This window comes from Ochotona princeps, chromosome 26 (genome assembly GCF_030435755.1).
Source record: "Ochotona princeps isolate mOchPri1 chromosome 26, mOchPri1.hap1, whole genome shotgun sequence".
Classification (NCBI taxonomy): domain Eukaryota; kingdom Metazoa; phylum Chordata; class Mammalia; order Lagomorpha; family Ochotonidae; genus Ochotona; species Ochotona princeps.
The window spans coordinates 19,612,411-19,634,308 of NC_080857.1; the positions used below are offsets into that span (position 1 = coordinate 19,612,411).

Consider the following 21,898-nt stretch of genomic DNA (forward strand, 5'->3'; position numbering starts at 1 on the left):
TATCTCAGATACAGGAAAAAAACAAGGGTCTTACCCACTTTCCTATAGCCCTTGATGCTTTGTGCCCTAATCAACTATGTAAAGATTATCAAAATAAAAACTAAATTCTCAAAGAGATGACCTAGGCCTTATTCTGATGGCGCACACCCCACCTACCATTCTCATTCTGTGACCACTGATGAAATTAGAATCCTCCTTTCTTAGGGTCCACTTTCCTCAGACCCTTAACCCTGATCCCACTTTTTAGCTGAGTGTCTTATCCTCTTCATCTATCCTGCAAGTTCAACTTAATTTTTGGGATCACTGTTCAAAGTATCTTATAAAGGACAGAATGAGTAATAATAACAATAATAATAATGGTAACAGGAAAAAAAGTACTTTTCTCACAGCCAAGTAAACAGAGTTAAGGGATGAAAGTTCACTGATAGGACCCGGTGTGGTAGCCTAATGAGTAAAGTCCTTGCCTTGTATCTCCTGGGATCTCATATGGGGCTGGTTCATGCCTGGGCTACTCTACTTCCTTTCCAACTCCTTACTGGTGGCCTGGGAAAGCAGTTGAGAACAGCCCAAAGCCTTGGGATCCTGCACCCATGTAGAAACACCCATGAGGGAAGAAGCTTCTGCATCCTGACTTTGGATCGGCTCAGATCTAGTCTTTGCAGCCACTTGAGGAGTGAACCAGTGGACAGAAGACCTTTGTCCCTGTCTCTCCTTCTCTCTGTAAATCTGCCTTTCCAATTTGAAAAATACATAAATCTTTTTAAAAACTGCACTGATAAAATGAAATCAGACTGATTAAGCAAAGGCTCTTAGGAAGATCCCTGGAAGACACGTCACATCTTTACCTCTATCACTCTTCATTAACTGTACACCTGTACCCTGCCAGTGCTCTGTGCTGACTTGTCTCCCTCCACCACCCGAGGGCTGAGGACTCAGACAGTTGCCAAGTGCTACATAGTGCCTCCAGAAACGTAACTCTTGAGGATTTTGTAATCTGTCATTTGCGAACAGGGGAGCTCTCATATTTCACTTTCAACATATTCATCTAGCACTTCCCTTGGCCCAAGTTACAATTCCATATTCCAGCTGCTCTGCTATGGTAACAGTGAAGCTCCTTACAAAGTCCTTTAAAAATCCCCAAGTTAACTTTAGGAACAGGCTGTAAAGAACTTTGTTTGCCCTGCTAAGGACTTTAAACTTTATCCTGTAGGCAACAGAAAGTCATAAAAATCGTTAAGGTTGAGGAAGTAGCACATCAGAACATATTCTACTTAGAATAAACTTGAAAGAGCAGCAATTTAAAGAAAAACACCAGGAGAGGTACAATAAAGATATGTGAGAAGTTGAATCCTGGGGCTTTGTTGCAAATTACAAGAACAGTCAGTAAGGACACCAGGAATAACTCCTGAGGCAATGAGAGCACTGCTGCAGCACCCTGCAAGGAAGAAGCAGTTGTTAGGAATGCTGTCTGGGTGCAGTTCAAGTACCTGCACCCAGGCAGGAAAGTCCAAAGGCAGTTAACAATAAGGAATTTCAAGTTCAGGAAAGAGCCATGGGCAACCATCTACAACTGCTGCCACCAGTCCTCCCTGAAACTTCAGGAAGAGTCTAGTTAGAAAACAGAACAGTTAGAGTTATCAGTCACCAGCGTAACATCAACAACTGAGGAAGACAATGAAGGACAGAAGTACGAACCACCCACAAGTTTAAGCACTAGGTGATGGGAACAAACCAGCACAAGAGATGCAAAGAGGAAAGGAACCAAGGAAATAGCACAGAAGCCACAGAACCACACAATGAAAGAGGTGTCATCAACATTCACACAGCATAGAAGCCGAACAGCACCAGACTGGGCCAAGGGAAGTTCAACAAGGTCTTTTACAGAAATAAAAAAGAGGGAAATTGAATCGTAAGTCATAGTGTAATGGGAAAGAATGAAAAGTGAGAAAGTTAAGGCAATCAACCTCTGAAGGGAAAAAAATAACAGGAAGGGATTTAAACTTGAAAAAAGTTATTTTAGAGCAATCAGGAGACTTGTGTATCCTTATTAGCTAAAGTAAAAAAGCTAAAATTTTGAGCAGAGACTAAATTGGCACATGGGGGATGACAACTAAGGGAACAGGGCAGGTAAAAGCGGAAGAGCGGTGGAGCTGCCCTCAGGCACTGGTGCCCTCCTGTCAGCTTGAAAGCAGAAAGCAACACTGACCCCTAACACACAGAAGTGTCTAGGAAAACTCACACCCTATGAGAACGGCACATTACTCCAAAGCATAAAGGGCAAAAAATAGACATATTCCCAGAAAGATAATTTCTGCTAACTGTGAGTCACTGGAGTGGCCCAAGCCCAGAAGGATGGAAAAGGCAATCTTAGAAACGTAAAGTCTTAGAGGACAAGGACAGAGAGTGACAGTAAAAGAACGGAGAGAATTCACCAATTTTCCCAGAGAAGGTGGTGACTGAGCCATCTAGGAATGTTACATCCAGGGTCCTGCGCGATAGCCTGTGACCAAAGTCCTCGCCTTGCATCCCCTGGGATCCCATATGGGCACTATTTGTATCCCGGCTACTCCACTTCCCATCCAGCTCGCTGCTGGTGACCTGGGAACGAAGTGCAGGACAGCCCAAAGCCTTGGGACCCTGCATGTAGGAGAACAGGAAGAAGGTCCTGGCCTCCAGCCGTTAGCCATTTGGGAAATGAACCAGAGGATGGAAGATCTTCCTCTCTCTCCTTCTCTCAATAAATTTGATCTGCCTTTCCAACAAAAATAAATCTTTTAAAAAAATGTTACATCAGTGATTGATGCTCAATAACCTTACCAACTTGGCAGATTAATGTCAATCTGAGTATTAGTGATAGCTGCATTTAAATAATTGCTAAATTAGAAACCACTGTCATATTTTCTCATTCTGTTCACATTGTGAAGCATGAAGACACAAACAGCCCAAAAGCAGTCGGGGCAGGAATCAAACATCCTTCCCTGGCTCTGAAAGCCGAGTTCTCACTACAGGCATCACAGTCATCGTTTCAGGGCATACGAAGGCTGGGTGGGTGGGTCTGGTATGACGCTCATACTGGATGTTCCGGTTTATAACGAACATTAACCATCTCCACCCAGCCCTACCCAAAGCTGATAATGCAACATTATGGAACGCTGACAGGCTCTCCCTCTCTCCCCTCCCACTGTTCGCTCCTCTGTCTCTCACACACCCTTCCTCTAACTTTTTTTTGAAAACTTTTTAAAAGGTTTACCTACTTTTATTACAAAGTCATATTTACACATAGACTGAGATAGATCATCTGCCCATTGGTTTGCTCCCCACGTGGCCACAACAGTGGAACTGAGCCAAACTGAAGCTAGGAGCCAGGAGATTCCTCTGGGTCTCTACGCAGGTGCAGGGTCCCAAGGCTTTGGGCCATCCTTGGCTGCTTTTCCAGGCCACAAGCAGGGAGGTGGATGGCAGCCAGAATACAAACCAGCACCAATATGGGATTAAAAATCTATAATTTTTCTAAACTGCAAAATTGAAATAGGTAACACATTCACAAGGTTGTAAGGTTAAAAAGTATAAAAAGGTATATAAATATATAAATACATACATAAAGTTTCAACTCTCTATTTTGTTTCCTAATGCCTCAACTGATTACTATCAATGTTCTACCAATTCTCTCAAAGTTTTATATGACAAGGCAGGTTAGGTGGAAGCCAGGATTGCGGCAGAGAGGAGGAGACAGAGAGGAAGATCTTGTCCGTTGATTCACTCAAGCAGCTGCACCAGCCAGAGCTATGCAGATCCAAAGCCAGGAGCCAGGAACTCTTCCGGGTCTTCCGTGCAGATGCAGGGTCCCAAGGCGTTGGGTCGTCCTCGGCTGCTTTCCCAGGCCACAGGCAGGATGGGAAGAGAGGCCATTGGGATTAGAACTGGTGCCCATATGGGACCCTGGCACATGAAAGCCAAGGACACTAGCCTCTCGGCAACACACCGGGCCCCCAAAATAAGTAAATTTTTTTAAAAAGGCATGTGTACTAGATTCACTGACAAATTCGCTATATTCAGGTATTAACTTTTTTGAGAGCATATAAAAATACCTGCAGCATAACACCCAACAGCAATGGATATGAAAGTACCAATGTTCACCACGAGGAAAAATGTAAAATTTAAAAAGCTTTTTTTTTTTGCTAACTTTGTACTCATTGTCACTTGAATGGCAGAGAGAGACACACTTTCTGTCTTCTGGTTCATTCCCCAAATGACTGCAACAGCCAGGAGCCCACAACTTAACTCAGCCTTTCCATACAGGGCCTTAGACACTTAGGTCATCATCTGTTGCCTCCCAGGGTACACATTAACAGGAAGCTGGAACAGAAGGAAGAGGGAGAGGGAGAGGGAACACAATGAGAAGGGAGGAAGGAGTGGGGAGAGGAGAGGAAGGGAGGGAGCTCTAATTGGCTCTAATGGGCTGTGACAGAAAGCCTGCCCCATACTTTCTTTTTTTTAATTAGAAAATCAGATATACAGAGAGGAGGAGAGACAGAGAGGAAGATCTTCTGTCCATTCACTCCCCAAGCAACCGCAACGGGCCGGAGCTGAGCCAATCCATAGCCAGGAGCCAGGAACTTCTTTCTGGTCTCCCACAAGGGTGCAGGGTCCCAAGGTTTCGGGCCGTCCTCAACTGCTTTCTCAGGCCACAAGCACGGAACTGGATGCGAAGCAGAGCAGCCAAGGCATGAACCGGCGCCCACATGGGATCCTGGTTTGTGCAAAGCAAAGACTTCAGCCACTAGGCTACCGCACCAGTCACATACTTAAGTTTTTAATTGTGTATAGCTGAATAAAAACTTATGTGAATTTATAAGGAAAATAAATGCTTTTTTTCTACACCCCAAATTTTAATTTCTTATACATAATATAGTTAAAGAATTTTCACAAATATCACATTCTATTCTCACTGAATACCTCATGAATGTATATCTACCTAGTAATAGTCAACATGCCTAATCAGTTATAAGGCATTTTATCATGTTACAGATATACGGATGAATACTATTTACATATTTAAACTGGTTATTTATAAGAAAAAGTGTAAGGATCAGTACTGTGGTATAACAGGTTAAGTCACCATCTGTACCACTGGCATCGTATGTGGGTACAGTTCAAGTTCTGGCTGTCCCACTTCCAATGCCGTCCTCTGCCAATGCACCCGGGTCAGCAGCTAAGGACACCCACATGGGAAACTTAGACCGCACTCGTAGCTCCTGCTTCAGCACAGCCTAGCTCTAGTCGTTCTGGCCATCTGGGAGCACACCAAACAACGGAAGGTCTCCTCTGCAACTCTGCTTTTCAAATGGATGTGTCATTAAATAGGTGTCAATCCTGTAAGCTTTAATGGATACTGTTTGGATATTTATCATGGAAATGTAGGCCTTACCAGTACATACTCCAGACAAAACCAGGAAGAGCAGCTTGTTAAATGGAACACATGAAACACCTGTGAATCACAGGCCAAGCCTCCAGCAACAGGCAGAATTCCATCTGGCACCACCACAATTCTTGAAAATCTCTGATGCTGGAAATTTGACCACTACTCTAATGTTAAGAAAGGTTGTCAATTTTCTAAGCTGCTCACATGCCTGATAAGGGATAAAGATTATTAAAAGATCTGTACCTAGTATTGCTTGCCTTGACTCCCATGCAAAAGCTAGCAGGTTATTCTGGAGGACAATATTTTTGTTACTTTTCTCCTTACTTCATTTTCGCGTAACTGGGAAAATAAATTTGTCACTATAAATAGTATATTAACAGTAAGCCTTTGGATACAACTTGAGATCATTCTAATGTATTTTTATCTCCCAGAGGCTCCATACATGTAAACATCACATTAAGCAGCTTATAAGTTTGCTTTGTTTATAGATTACTTACCCTCAAAAAAGTGACAAATCATTTAGAAAATCAGGCTAGTTTTGCCATTCTGTGATGTGCTGCCAATTTAATAAAGCCCTTTGCACTCAATGTTTCGAATCCTCAGGAGATAGGGCAGATAGTCTTCATCTTAAAGACCAGACACATGTTAAGGCATAAATCTAGTAGCTGTAGGCAGCAGGTAATTGTTCTTCAACTAATGTTTTCAAAGAGTCATTTTTGGTCTTTCAAGAATTTCTTCTCAAGGCTTCTTTAGTTAACAAGCAACTTTTTTGTTTTTGTTTTCTATTCTAAACCAAAACCACAATTTTCTTCCTTTAGACAAGAAAATGGATGAGGAAGCAGGCATTTGGTACCACAGCTAAGATGCTTCTGGAGATAGTGTAATTGGTACCAAAGGGCTTCGGTTCAAGTCCTCGCTCTGGAGATACCTGGAGAGTCACCCTGCGAGAAACCAGCAATGACTCGAGATCTTAGGGCCTGCCACACACGAGACGCAGGGTGCGCTGTGGCTCCAGCTGCAGGCTGGCTCAGCTCTCGCTGTTGCAGGCACCTGTGCAGTGACTCGGCAGATGGGAGACCAGTTTCTTTCGGACTCTATCATTTTACCAAATCAAATATATTTTAATGGAAATGTGAAAATAAACTAGTATGAGTGATAATTCCAAATATTCAATGTATGAATCATCTTCCTTTAATGTTGCTTTATTTCTTCACTTAAATATAGTTGTTCTCAAACTATGTTTCTTGGATCAGAAGCACTGGCCAGACTTGGGAACTGGTCAAAATACATTTTACAGGGCCAGCAAGGCGGTATAATAGATAAGGCCACTATCTCTGGCACCAGCACTCCATATGGGTGAGCATTCCTCTCAACTATGTAAAAAATGCTAAAACATTAGAAGTTTAAAGAAAAACCCTATAGTAAAAATAAACCAAAAGGATTAGATAAACTGTCTATTTCTTATTGAAAGACAACCATAGCAAAATGTTGTTAAAACTAGCTTAATATCCAACTTATATCATACATTTTGGAAACAAAGAACATTAGCTATTTCACAAACTTTGTCTTTTTTCTTAAATAATCGAATCATCAGTCAGCTTTCCCAAGTCTGCCAACTGTCAGTCCCTATAGACAGTCAACCGACACAAGAAGACATAGGAAGTCAATGCCAGCCTCCAGTGAGGGGTGCAGGGTCAACTCCAGCAAAGTAGCAAAACCTTCCACCACGCATTTCCCACAGGGAGGAAAAAGACAAACCAGATTCCCCACTGGGCTCTCGTGACAGTTCAGGTCTCTCCGCTGACAACTGTTTCGCGTAAGAACTGTGACAGCAGCACAAATACAACACAGCAGTCAAAGCAGTGATTTCAGATGGCTAAGAAAGGGCCGTTCCCTTCCTCAGGCGAAGGAAAATTCCCTCACATGAAAACTCAAATTCTTAAGCAACTGATACAATTTACTTCACACTTTTATTTCCAGACACAAAACTCTTTAAAATTTTTCAGGCTTGGGTAACTGTGAGCGTGCTTGGATCTTGGGTGGGTGGTGAGGTAGGGTCGCAAGCCAGCATGCGAGGCAGGAGCTTGGGCCGCTAGTAGGCATGCAGAGCTCCAGGCCAGCAAGCCATACTGCCAGAAGACTGGGCTTTGGAAGACCTGGCCAGGAAAACCATGTGCTCCCGGACACAAGGACTGTGAACTACCGAAAGGGTTATGGGGATGTGTGTGAGGGGGAACCACTGAAACAGTACGTTGTGGTAAGGAATGACTTCTGGGGAACTTTAACCATCAAGGTACTGTGAAGATAAGCGAGGGGGCTGACACCAGATGGTTTGGAGCAGAGAAGCTAAGCTGGAGCACCCTTCTGGGTTAGACTGATGCCCCATTTACGTGGGAGACCTTGAGCTTAGCTTATTAACTAACATCAGCCACCACCGACCACACTAAAGCTAGGGCTGGGTTACCCGCCAGTGAGTGTTAGAACAGAGGACACGTAACATCAGGCTGGACCATGACACTACCCAGAATGCAAGAGAACCAGGTTTAGTGTCAGAATCTGTGAGGTAGGTAGGCTCACTTTTAGAATTGCAATGTCTGCTGATTTGTTCACGAACTAGAGGTAGTGATGCGCTGAGCTACACGTGACCATAGACCCAGAAGAGACTCATGATCTGGAATGGGAAAAGGCTAGGCTAGGCTGGGCTGAGCTGGGCTGAGCTGGGCTGGTCAAGGCTACAGCACCTGTAGTCATACCCAAGAATGGGGTATAGGGCAGGTCAGGCTACAACATCAGCCAGCTCACACAAAGACAGAGAGGGCAGACTATTCTGGGTAAGGGCCTAGCATCCACTGTCACATGTAAGATCTGGGCCTGGGAGTGGGGCCTGGTAGAGGAACTTAGGAAACCTCCCTGCTGGACCATGGCTTCCAGTGTAAACATGTGATTCAGGGCTGGGTGTTGGTCAGGCTGGGCAATACTGCTCCAGTTGTTGGCAAGTGTGTGGGAGGTGAGGCAGCAGGCCAGGCTAGGCCAGTTAATAACAACCACTGGGAGATTTGAGAACCAGGACAACAGAAAAGGGTGCGGGACAGGCAGGGCTGGACCACAACCACCACCAGTTTACATTAAGGCTGGGACTGGAGGCTGGTTGGGCTGGACGAGGCTGCAGCATCCACTAGCATGAGCTCGAACTGGGGTAGACCCAACCAGGTCAGGCTACAGCACCTGCTGGTTAACACCAAGGTTAGGCAGGCCATGCCAGACTGGGCTGCAGCATCCATCAGCACTCGTAAGCCCAGCAGCAGAGGCGCAATCAAGGTAGTGGGGCAGCAAGAACTCCCTGATGGACCATGCTCCCACTGGTGAGTGTGAGAGCTTGGACTTCGGGCAGACCAGGCTAGGCAGGGCTGTAACATCCATTGGCCTACATGTGAGCTACATGTGAGTCAGCTGGGCTAACCAACTGTATCCACTGGTACATGTATGAGCAAGAGTAAGGGCAGACTGTTTGGGCTTTGCCCCAGCATCAGGTGGAAAATGCTGGAAATGAGGGCAAATCCTGTCAAGCTGGCTACAGAACCGTCTGGAAAGTGCAAGATCTGGGGCTCAGTGTAGGCCTAGTAGGGAAACTGTGAGCTTTAGCACATTTGTCAGAACTGGGCTCCTCAGCTGCTGAAGACAATGCTGTATCTATAGCATGCCCAGATACTCATGGGGAATATAGCAATCCATCAGGGCCTGCAGAGGACATCTAGTACCACAGCACAGGATGGAGGGCAGAAGAAACTGGACAACTCTCTCAGCCAAACATTGACAGCAAGTATCTTGGTGAGTAGAGACTCTAGGGTGGACTATGTCAGCCAATGGACCTTGAAGGGATCTCCTCATCCCTGGAGCAACAAAACCCACAGTATTTTGGGCCCGGCGTGATAGCGTAATGGTTGAGGTCCTTGCGTTGTACGCGCTGGAATCCCATATGGGTGCTGGCTCTAATCCCGGCAACTCCACTTCCCATCCAGCTCCGTGCTTGTGGCCTGGGAAAGTAGTCGAGGATGGCTCAAAACCTTGGGTTCCTGCACCCATGTGGGAGACCAGAAAGAAGTTCCTGGATCCTGGCTATGGATTGGCTCAGCTCCGGCCGTTGCGGTTGCTTGGGGAATGAATGTTTGGACAGAAGATCTTCCTCTCTGTCTCTCCTCCTCTCTGTACATCTGACTTTGCAATAAAAATAAATAAATGTTTTTTCAAAAAAATAAGAAAGCATATACAGCAAATAGGAATGTTTAACGAACTTGGTGGTAAGGACGCGTGCTTACATTATCTGTCATACTTTTCCACATGTGCTTAAAATACTACATAAGTACAAGGAATAAAGACTTGGGTCATGGGCCTGGTGGCGTGGCCTAGCAGCTAAAGTCCTCGCCTTGAATGAGCCAGGATCCCATATGGGCACCGGTTCTAATTCCGGCAGCTCCACTTCCCATCCAGCTCCCTGCTTGTGGCCTGGGAAAGCAGTCAAGGACGGCTCAAAGCTTTGGGATCCTGCACCCACGTGGGAGACCCGGAAGAAGCTCCTGGCTTCGGACTGGCTCAGCTCCAACCGTTGTGGCTGCTTGGGGAGTGAATCATCGGATGGAAGATCTTCCTCTCTGTCTCTCCTCCTCTCTGTATATCCGCCTCTCCAATAAAAATAAATAAATCTTAAAAAAAAAAAAAAAAAAGAAAAAGAAATAAGGTAAACCACAGAAAAATCTAGAGAAGGCTTTCATCACGAATATGGTGTCTGAACCAGGCAGGAACCAGATCAAAACCCACCTCTTGAACTGAGCTGTATCTTCCAGACAAAAAAGGTACAATACTCTACCCTCCAAGTTCAACAAGCACGTAAGGTTTTAAAGCAGAAAAAGTTCATTCAAGCCCTTCGGCGTCTTTTGGTGGTGAGGAGGGGTAATAAATGAATCCTCAGAAAACAAGGAAGGTTTGAGAAGCTGCCACTGTACCTGGCTACGGACAGTACTGCTCAGGTGGTTGTCCTCAGACATCTGTGCATTCTGGAAGTAGGACAAGGGTGCAGGCAACTCTGTCATTGGAGCAACTGAGCACAAACACCTCGTCACAGAAAACACAGCCTCTCAGAGCTCTGAAAAGGGCGAGAAAAGCAGAACTTTGTATATTATGATTAGTTTTATTTTAAACACTGCCATAAATTACAGTTAGAAGACACATACCTGTCTTTCATATGTTCTCCGCCAGGCCACGCTGCCTAAGGACCTCACAGGCTGCAGTCAGTGGAGGCTCCCAGATTAGGTCTGAAATAAGATTTTTGTTTTTTAAAACCTTGACTAATTTATTTAAAAGTGAGGGATAAAGAGATCCTCCATCTGCCAGGTCATTCCCCAAGGGCTGAGCCAGGCCAAAGCCAGGAGCTTCATCCAAGTCTCCCATGTAAATGGCAGAGGCCAAAGGACTTGAGCCATCTACCCACACTTTTTCCCAGGCGATTAGCAGAAAACTGCATTGGAAGCAGATCTGCCAGAACAGCAATCAACATCCATACAGGATGCCACTGTCACAGGTGACACCACAGCAATGAGCCTGAAACAAGATTTTATGAGATCACTCAAGAGTTGGTTAAGCCAATCATATACTATAAATCTGTGAAAAAGAACCACCATATTCTTCAACTGACAAATTTACTGTCAGCTTAAGGCACCACTTTGGCAATAAGCAGATCTACCTGACAAGGCAAAAATTGCTATTTTTAAATTGTATACTAATTTCAGTTTATTTGAAAGGGGAGAGTTACAAAGACACAGTGTGAAGGGATAGGAGGAGGGGAAAGAGCGAAAAAAGGGAGTGAGAGAGAGGGCCACACAGAGAGCACTGTGCTGCTGAGTCAGGCCACAGCCAGGACCCAGAACCCAGCGTGAGACTCCCACAGGCTGCCAGGGATCCTCCTACTGAACTGCTGTGTCCCCAAGGCGTGTATCAGCAGAACACTGAAATCAGAAACAGAGCTGGACTCGAAAGGTACAGCGCGGACTATGTGACACATTCATCCTAAGCAATGCCTTCACTGCTGCACCAAACCCCTCCCTGCAAACACTTTCAAACACAGAGAAACAAAAGGACTTTAGATTCACAGCAAAGCAAGCTACATTATTTTAGGAATGTTCTCTTCAACCCTTTTTTTTTTCCTATAGTGACGCATCCAACCTAATTTTTATATCTAGAGCTTTTAAGCTTGCAAAATCCTAACATCTCGTTTTATCCTTATCATGATGTCACAAGGCAGAGTGGACAGCCAACATACTATTCTCTGTCAAAGTGGAGAGAAAATGGAGTTGTTTGCGGACTTGTTTCAGAACCCAGCTGAGCAGACAGCAAAGACACTGGACCCCACACCACCAGTCACCTCCGCATCCTACACCACCTGAGACGGGAGGGTCCCCGTAGAGCAATTCTGGGGAACCAGAATCCATGGGACAAATATTTATGACTTCAACTCCTCCCTTTCATAGAAAGTCTTCAGAAGTATGGAAGGGAAAATCTGTTTATATATCTAGCAGTATTTTAATTAACATGTAATAGCTAAAATAAAAGTATTTTATCAATATTGTTTCATTTTCAATTTTAATTCTGGATCCTCTGCACTCTAATTTTTTTTTTCTGTTTGCTTGTTTTCCTCTTTTTTTTTTTTAGGATTTGTTTTTACTGCTAAGTCAGATTTACAGAGAGAGAAGGAAATACAGAAAAAATATTCTATCCACTGGTTCACTTCCTAAGTGGCTACAACAGTTGGAGCTTATCTTAAGCTAGAACCCAGAAGCTTATTCCTGGACTCCCACATGGGTGCAAGGTCCCAAGGCTTTGGGCCGTCCTCAACTGTTCTCCCAGGCTCAAACAGGGAGCTGGAAGGGAAGTGGAGCAGTCGGGACACGAACCAGCACCCATACAGTATCCTGGGGCATGCAAGACGAGGGCTTTAGCCAATAGGATACTGTGACAGGCCCTCACTTGTTTTTCAAGATGTACTTGTTTCTATCTGAAAGTCCAATTCACAAAGAGAACAACAGAGAGGTCTTCCATCTGCCGATTCACTTACCAAATGGCCATCAACAACCAGAGATAGGTTGAGCCAAAGACAGGAGCTTCTTCCAGGTTTCCCACATACGTGAAGGGCCCATGGACTTGGGCTCTCCTCTGCTGCTTTCCTGGATCAGAAGCAGAGAGCTAAATTGGAAGTGGAGCAGCCAGAACACTAGGTTGCCACAGGTGGAGGATTAGCCACCTAATACAGCACAGCAATAGCTCCTAATTTCAGCCTTTCATTAGAAACACAAAAAAGTGGGTTGAACACTTAGTTTAGCAGTAAAAAACGCTAGTTGGGGGAAGGTCTTTCAAACAACAATAAATCTGGAAAGACAAATGCTTTTCATGTGTCTCTGCTTCCTGTTAACACAGCCCTTGGGCGGCAATGGTAACAGCTCAGGTAACTCGGCTCCTAGGTGGGACACCAGGTTCTGGCCAGGTCCATTCCTGACTGTTGTGAGCATCTTGGTAGTAAACTAGCTCACTCCTTGTCTCAAAGACAAACAGGGACCGGCACTACAGTGCAGCACACTAACCCTCTGCCCAGCATCCCATAGAAGTAGCAGTTCGTGTCCCATCCACTCCACTTCCCATCCAGTCCCTTGCTTGTGGCCTGGAAAGTAGTTGAAGGCAGCCAGATGCCTTGGGCCCTTGCACCCACGTGGAGACTTGCAAGAAATTCCTTGCTCTTGGCTTCAGACTGATCAAATCCCAATTAGGGAGCAAACCAGAGGATGGAAGACTTCCTCTCTCTCCTTCTCTCTGTAAAATCTGTCTCTCAAACATTTTTTTTAAAAAATCAGACAATAGACATAATACAACTTTTTCTTCTACCAAAAATATTAAGATAAACTTAACCCATAATTTCCTGTATCTGAATCATCTGAATTATGAATAACCATTAATCAAGGTAATCTGCCCTTGTATTCACCAATCTTTATAAATGATGGCCAACTCTCTCTTCCTTTCATGTTCGGTTCATAGTCTGCTGGCACAGGATCAAGAAACTGCAAATAATAGCCGACTAAATCATAACTAATGCAAATTTGTTTTCAAAAATGAAATAAAACACAAAGGACTAGAGTGGCGTTTTTTTCTTCTTCTTCCTTTTAAAATGTATTTATTTGAGCTGCCACCCACACTGCCAGTATTCCACAGGATGCTGGACTGAGTCTCAGCTGCTCCACTTCCCATCCAGCTCTCTGCTAAGGCACCTGGGAAAGCAGTAGGAGGTAGCCCAGGGCTTGGGCCCCGGCACCCATGTAGGAGACTCGGAGGGAACTCCGGGCTTCTGGCTTCAGCCTGACACAGTCCCAGCCACTGTGACCATTTATGGAGTGAAGCTAGAATTGGGAGTAGAAAGTAAACCCCAATCAAAGTATTTCCACTGGAGATGTGGGCTCAAGCAGTGTCTTAACCATTGTTCTAAATGTCCATCCCAGTCCTGTCTTTTAATAGACAGATTTGGAATTTGGCAACACAGTGAGGGAGTTTTCAGGGAAAACTGTTAAGCTGTCACTTGGGACACCCACATCCAACATCAGAGTACTTAGTTTGAGTCCCGGCTCCTCCGCTTCTGAGCCAGCTTCCTGCTACTGGTCCGCTAGATGGCAAGTAGAGTAGCCAGTGCATGAACTGGCACCCATATAGGATCCTAGTGCTTAAAAGGGAAGGGTTAGTCAATCGAGGAATTGAGCTAGGTCCTAAAATTTTTTATATTAAAAAAAAAAAAACAAAAAAAAACAAAAAACCAAACAACGTGAAAAGCTAACACTGTGGCACAGCGAATTAAGCCACTGTTGTAATATTGGCATCCCATATTATACCACTGGTTCAAGTCCTGATTGCTCTGCTTTCAGTCTGCTAACGCATCTGGGAACACAGGAATAGATGACATGACCTAAGCACCTGGGACCCTGCTACCCACGAGGACACTCTTGGCTCTCCCGTCATCAGGCCATCATCAGTTGCCTTCCCAGGCCACCAGGGAGCTGGACAGGAATCGGAACAGCTGGCACTTGAACCTGTATTCAATGCTGACATTGCAGTGGGTACCTTAGCCCACTGTGCCACAATCTTTAAAAAAAAAAAAATCCCATAAAAAAGCAATCTGTATTTACTTATTTTAAGAACTCAGGACCATTGAAGAAATTCGCCTGTGCATAGTTACAGGGGCCTGGTTAGTAATCATGCCAGTTCCAGAATCCCTATCTTCTGATGGCCACCCTACTCCAGTCCACACTGAGATGTCTCAGGCCTGACGGGTGCACACATACACACACACACAATTGGTACAAAGACTCAGGCAGACAAAGCTGGAGTTGATTTTGGCCCAGTAATGTCTGAAAGCAACTGAACACTGCATGCAGGAGCTCAATGAGTCACTGTTCGGGCAGTGTGGCCAGACGCTGGCAGACTCCACACTCTCACACCAAGACAGCTGCGAGGAAGCGATGTCCTCCACGTGATCTGGATCACGGGGCGAGCGGGAGGCGGGACAAGGGTCAATTCTGCTGTTTCCTCTCTACTTTTACTGAGGATCTGCAAAGCACAGAATGTGAATCTGAATTCATCACCATCCACTATCCGCTTCCTTCCTCACCAGAAATTTGCTCAATTTTTTTTAAGGATTTATCTATTTTTAGAGCCTGGTGCAGTAGCCTAGCAGCTGAAGTCTTTGCCTTGCACGATTGTGGATCCCATATGGGTGTCAGTTCTAATCCTAGCTGCTCCACTTCCCACCCGGCTCCCTGCTTGTGGCCTGGGAAAGCAGCTGCGGATGGCCCAGAGCCTTGGGATCCTACACTCATGTGGGAGACCTGGAAGAAGCTCCTGGTTCCTGGCTTCAGTTTGGCTCAGCTCTGTCCATTGCAGCCACTTGTTAAGTGAATCATTGGATGGAAGATTTTCCTCTCTCTCTCCTCTTCTCTGCATATCTCACTTTCCAATAAAAATAAATAAATCTTTGAAAAAAGATCTATTTTTAGTTGAAAGGCATATTTACACAGAGGAGGAGAGACAGAGAATCTTCCACCAGCTGGTTCAGTCCCCAAATGGCTGCAATGGCTGGTCCAAATCTTTGTAAAGCCAAGAGCCAGGACCTATTTCTGAGTCACCCACGTGGTACATAGTTCCAAAGCGTGGTCCATCTTCTGCTGCTTTCTAGCAGGGAGCTAGATGGGAAGCAAAGCAGCTGGGACTTATGTAATGCTAGCGCTGCCAGCTGGAACAGCAGCTGTTGAGCCACCGCACCAGCCCTTCAACTCTTGCACAAAAGGAAAAGAAACACTTCTCTGATGGCCAATTAGAATCGTTTTCTATTACAATTAAAAATAATAAAGCCCCAGAGAAATACATGAAGCTTAGATGTAATAAACAGAAAATTTGCCTAATCAGAAATCGTTCTGACCTGGGGCGCTTGAAAAACGACCACAGGAGCAATGTTGAGGACCTGAGCACAGGGTCACTAAACAGCCCACTCCAAGACGCTCGGGCAGCAGAGAGCACCTCCCTCCTCTCCCCACAGCCCTGAGCAAGCAGCCCCAAGCTCCGGCAGACTGTGGCTCCTTCATGATCCAGGTACTCCACAAAAACATCTACGTGAGACTTAAAGAGCATCCTCCGCAGCTCACCAGGCCAGGACTTACTTCAAGGTCTAAGCTACTTTAGTCACTCTTACTCTTTTTCTACAAATCTATTGCACCAGCCTTGGTGCTACCTTTACAGTCCCCCCACTCCCAGGCAGCGCAGTTCTGATTATGGGAGCAAAGAAGGCCTCTAATGAGCTCCCAAACACTCCCATCCAACAGGAAATATGCCCGAATTCTAAACTGCATGCTATAAATGACGCTCACAGGAATAACTCTAATTAAACACTGCATAGATACATCCTGGAAACACTCCTGATTTTTAAGACATCAGAAGCAAACCACTTCCCCACACCTCCAAGCAGAGGCTCTGGGAAAACGGTAGATGCTAAAAAAGAGCAAGGATACTGCCACATCTTATTTGGTGATATTTTTGTTTCTTCCCACTCCATTTCTGTGAACCATCTGTGGTAAATTAGATTATTATTCAGCAAATACTTCCTCCCCCAGCACTCCTAAGGGAAAACTAGCCAGTGGGCTCTCCATATCCTTAGGTTCTGCATCATCTGAGATGAGGGAAGAACTACATCTATACTCAAAACGTTTACATCTTCTAATAGCAGTTTCTACAGCATTTACACTGTTATCAGCATTATACGTAACTTAGAGATGGCTTAAAGTATATACCAAAGGAAGTATGTAGGTTATATGCAAATACATAAAGGACGTGAATTCTCAGCTTTTGGCATCTGCAGGGGTCCCGGAAGCAGTTGTGGGAAGCTCCTGAGTGCCAGCCTGTACTTCTTCCTAAGTACTCTGGGCTTGGCTGCATGTCTTGCTTTAGCTTTAAGGTGGATTCAGCGTACCACCGACCCTAAACCTTCGGGCATGACTGAACTTCTTTTGACCAGGTGATCTTAGCAGAGATGGAGAACACTTGACCTATGTGTGTGCAGCTGGCCTGGCCTTAGCTACACATGCAGAAGGGCTTACCAGGAGCAGCTACTACCCTTTGAGCCTGTGCCCCAGAAAAAGATACATGCCAGTCAGCTCTGTGCCAGCTGCCAGACACACCTACATCTGGAAGCAGAGCCTAAGAAGAACTCCAGGAGTGAGCCTGGAGGAGTTTTGTTAGGTAGTTACCAAAGTAAGTTCTTTTTAAACAATAGTAAGGCTGGTCCCAAAATGAAGGTGAATAGAGGCTAACAGTTACAACTCCAGAATCCCTTATCATAAACCCTTAGAACTAAACACATTTACAACTCAGATTTTGTAAGTTTCTATAAAGTTAACCTGATGCAAAGGTCCTTCAGTGCCCCTGAAGGGTTTCAGAATCGCAAAAGTCTATGAGTAAATCTACAGTCTTAAATTATATAGAAGCTATAAATAAATAAAGACCAGATTTTACTGCCAACTTAGTTCTGAAAAACCTTGGTCCAGTATTCACATTTCAGAACTGAGACTACAGTCCTCAATTACGAACCTCTGGATAATTAGAAAAAGTGCTTACCAAAAAACTAACTTCAGGGGCCTGGCGTGGTGCCCTAGCGGTTAAAATCCTCACCTTGAACATGCCGGGATCCCATAAGGACGCTGGTTCTAATCCTTGAAGCATCGTTTCCCATCCAGCTCCCTTCTTGTGGCCTGGGAAAGCAGTCGAGGACAGCCCAAAGCCTTGGGACCCTGCACCCACGTGGCAGACCTAGAAGAAGCTCCTGGCTCCTGGCTTTGGATCGGCTCAGCTCTGGCTGTTGCGGCCACTTGGGGAGTGAATCATTGGAAGATCTTTCTCACTGTCTCTCCTCCTCTCTGTATATCATAAAAATAAATAAATAAATAAATCTTAAAAAAAAAAAAAAAACAACTAACTTAAGCAACTATGAAGACACAGCCCATGTCATTATCTCAAATCCTATGTGGAAACAGGTGAAATACATTTTTTTAAAAAGATTTTATTTATTTTTATTGGAAAGTCAGATACACAGAGAGGAGGAGAGACAAAGAGGAAGATCTTCCATCTGTTGATTCACTCCCCAATTGGCCGCAATGGCAGAAGCTGAGCAGATCCTAAGCCAGGAGCCAGGAACCTTCTCCAGGTCCCCCACGCTGGTGCAGGGCTTTAGGCCACCCTCGACTGCTTTCTCAGGCCACAAGCAGAGAGCTGGATGGGAAGGAGAGTGGTGCCGCTGGGATTAGAAACGGCGTCCATATGGGATCCAGGAACATGCAAGGTGAGGACTTTAGCCACTAGGCTACAGTGCTGGGCCTGGAATACAATTTTTAATGAAAACATCAAGGGTCTGGGGAATGGGTGGCAGGCGCCATGTCCAGCCAGGAAGGTGGCAAAAAGAAGCCTTGAAACAACCCAGGAAGCAGGCCAAGGAGATGGAGGAGGAGGAGACTTTCAAGCAGAAACAGAGGACCAGAAGAAACTGCGATGGCCGCAGGGAAGAGCCCCCTGGCCACAGGTGAACTTCAGGAATCTGGCAAAAAGTAAGCTGCTCCTTGCACTGCTGTGATGCTGCCCTCGCCCCCACACGCCTCAACACCTGGTGTCCTGGCCGGAGTGTCTTTAGCTGCCCATAGTTAGAATGAAGTGTCACATTAGAGCCCGTTGTGCATTTACAAAGTTTTGTTTAAAAAAAAAAAACAAAAAGAGGAAGGGGGACCAGCACCTTATTGTATCTTACTGTGTCCTAAGCTTTCATCCAGCCATTCTTAGCTGTGCATGTAAAGTTGGCCCAGCTGAGAATCCTGCCAGAGTCTGCTCTGTGGTCTCTGTTCTCAAAATTCTATATCACCTGGGATTAAAGCAACTCATTGGAAAGGCAAAAGAAAACATCATTTATTCCTACTTCATCAGTAAATCTCTGGCTATCCCCAGTCAGCACTGCCTGCATTTCTTCTTTTACAAAAAACCTGCAAACCAAAACCCTTTCATCAACAATATTTCTTGGGTTTCTTTTACATAATGGGACACTGTAACAGGTGCTGTGGATAATATGCAATCAGGTTCTCCTGCTCTGGTTTCTGGAAAGAGGTTATTATCCAGCGGGAAAGAAGAATACACACATTTTTACACTGGTTACATGTTGCAATAAAAATACACCCGACAAGCTGGGTTAAACAAACATTATCCCAATTCACTTCACATGCGTGTTCAATCTTCTAAAGCTGTGCTCCTTAGAAAGCTCTACGTGAACTCTTAGGGCTCACATTCTGTTTGTATGGGGCAGGGCTGCTCTGCTACCTAGAGTCCTCGCTCCCGCAGGGCTTACACTGAAAAATCCTTCTTGAACTTTCCCTCTCTTCCCGACAGGACACTTACTGTCCTTGGCCTCATCTCCGTCCTGAGAGCCAGAGACGCCCCCGACGGCTTCCAGATCAACAGGTAAATTCACTGAGGTGACTCATGGGTTCTGTTCCTGTCCCGCGAACTGTTTCTCCACCTGCTGGCACCTCCCAAGGGGCACTTCCAAATCACTTCCCTTCTCTCCGTATCGCAACACTAGTTCTTTGCTGAGAACCCCTCCCGCTCTCTAAACTTTAAGACTTTCGGGTCAACGTTCAAGTCTGGTTCTCCACGTTCCTACGCCTCTATCAGCACAACGAATCCAACTCATTGTCACCTAAATGATGCTCGGCTTTCTTAACCTCTTTCGGCCTCTCCTAACAGGTTCACGTGTCAAAAGCTAAGTTCTCACCACTGCCGCGCCCGCACATCGGGGAGACCAGCCGAGGGAACTCGAGCCGGACCCCCCACCCGTCCACACGCACACAAGAAGAGAGCGCCTCGTTTTCCGCCTCAAACGCGGCCAGCCCTGAGTGCCACCGTCAGGGCACGAGGCGCTCTGACCCAAGGCGCTTCCTCTTTCTCCTCGACTCCCCACAAAACAAACAAACAAAACAAAAAAACGGTCAGCCACGGCCCAAGACACCTGCGCCCCCACACGCCCTCTGGAAGCCGGCTTTGCCCGACCAAGCCTCCGGGAGGAACTCTGGCGCCGGGCCCCGAGCATCCCACGAGCCCCCAGAAAGCCAGCCGCCCCTCGGCGTGTCTCCAGCCGGGCTCCGCAGCCTCCGCCCGGCCGCGCCCCGCCCCTCATCCTCCAGGACCAGGGTCCGCGGCCGCGAGTGGCGACCAAGGGCCGGGCCCGACGCGCGGCCGCCCGGGGCCTCGCCAAGTCAGAGCAGCCGTCCTCGCCCCCTGGACTCCTCGCCACCAACCTACTCTTTCCCCGCCGCCGCCTCCCGCGTACAGCCCAGATTTCCTTCCCGAGCAGCCGCTGTTTTGTTTCCGATGTGAAATCGCGGACCGGGAGATGCCAGCCCCAGGCCCCGCCTCGGAGGACTCACTGCTTTCGTCATTTCCGGCTCGGGCGCCGTTGGCGGCCTGCCAACTGGGCGGGACCAATACGAAGGGGCGGGCCCTGGCAGAGGAGGTGGAGCTTCCGCGGTCGGCGCGGAACGTGGGACCTGATGAGCTGGCAGGAATGGGGGTTGGGGAGTGTTCTCCCAGACTGCTCTAGAGCTGAGGCGGCAGTTTCTGGAAGAACTGGGGCCAGCCCCTGCTTCTCACGGCCAACAAGCGACGGCGTCTTAAATCCAACATCTCTCATTTCTATGTATTTTTTTCAAAATGACACAGGTTCATCACAATCAAGGCAGCGCTAATTGAGATGGATAGTACCTGTACCTCCTTCCTCCATTCAGACTCAGAATTAATGATGCCTGGGGAAAAGCCAAGAAACCATATATTTAAACATTTTATTTTTATTAGAAACGCAGAGTTAGAGAGAGAAGGCAAGACTCCTCAAATAGCCGCAATGGCTCGAGCTGAGCTAATACAAACGCAGAACCAGGCGTCTCTTCCAAGTCTAGCGCTTGGCCATTCGCCCCTGCTTTCCAGGCCACAAGTAAAGAGCTGGATGGGAATTGGAGCAGGCACACGAACCTGCGCCCATATGGGATGCCAGCACTTGGAGGTGGAAAGTTAGCCAATTGAGCCAATGTTGTGGGCTCAAGAAACTACATTTTTAAACTTTCTCCAAGATTGTTGAGCTTCTTGTTTGAGACCCATAACCTTCCCAGGTGGTAAACTGGAAAGCAAATGGTGTCTTTATTGAATTCCCAGATTTAACACCTGCCAGTTTCCAACAATGATGCAGCACATCACTTTTTTTTTTGAAGATTTACTTATTTTTCAAAAGTCAGATATACAGAGAGGAGGAAAGACAGACAAAGATCTTCCATCCGATGATTCACTCTGAGTGACCACAAAGGCCGGTGCTGTGCCGATACGAAGCCAGGAGCCAGGAACTTCTTCCAGGTCTCCCACACAGATGCAGGGTCCCAAGGCTTTGGGCCACCCTCGACTGCTTTCCCAGGCCACAGGCAGGGAGCTGGATGGGAAGTGAGGCCTACCAGGATTAGGACTGGCGCTCATATGGGATCCCGGCACATTCAAATCGAGGACTTTAGCCGCTAGGCCACTGCGGCAGGTCCAGCACATCACTCTTACACATCTCCAGAAAGTCAACCATACATCCTACCAAATACTTTCACGGGTCATCAGAAAACTAAAACCAAAAATTGATAACATGACATTTGGCCCAATCTTTTTTTTTAATTGAAAAGTGAGATATACAGAGAGGAGGACAGACAGAGACCTTCTGTCCAATGATTCACTCCCCAAGTGGCCTCAACAGCTGGAGCTGAGCAAATCTGAAGCCAGGGGCCCAGGGTCTCCTCCAGGTCTCCCACATGGGTGCAGGATCCCAGGCTTTGCACTGTCCTC

The 21,898-nt window shown here is 46.3% G+C and overlaps 1 protein-coding gene and 1 pseudogene across 2 annotated transcripts in view; one reads left to right on the top strand and one right to left on the bottom strand.

Moving 5' to 3' along the window:
- PSEN1 (presenilin 1) overlaps nt 1-20,489 on the bottom strand; it is a 49,971-nt gene extending 29,482 nt beyond the window's left edge. Inside the window, exons 1-3 of one of the 2 annotated variants that reach the window (XM_058655219.1) lie at nt 20,333-20,489; nt 10,651-10,731; nt 10,423-10,562 (exon numbers count right to left, since the gene is read on the bottom strand). In XM_058655219.1, coding sequence (XP_058511202.1) covers nt 10,423-10,509 — 87 coding nt within the window. In that variant the 5' untranslated portion in view covers nt 10,510-10,562; nt 10,651-10,731; nt 20,333-20,489. Of the gene's footprint in view, nt 1-10,422; nt 10,563-10,650; nt 10,732-20,328 lie in introns of both variants that reach the window. The other variant, XM_058655220.1, reaches the window with a different exon arrangement.
- Nucleotides 18,425-18,705, top strand: LOC131478026 (translation machinery-associated protein 7-like; annotated as a pseudogene).
- Nucleotides 20,490-21,898: the final 1,409 nt, after the last annotated feature.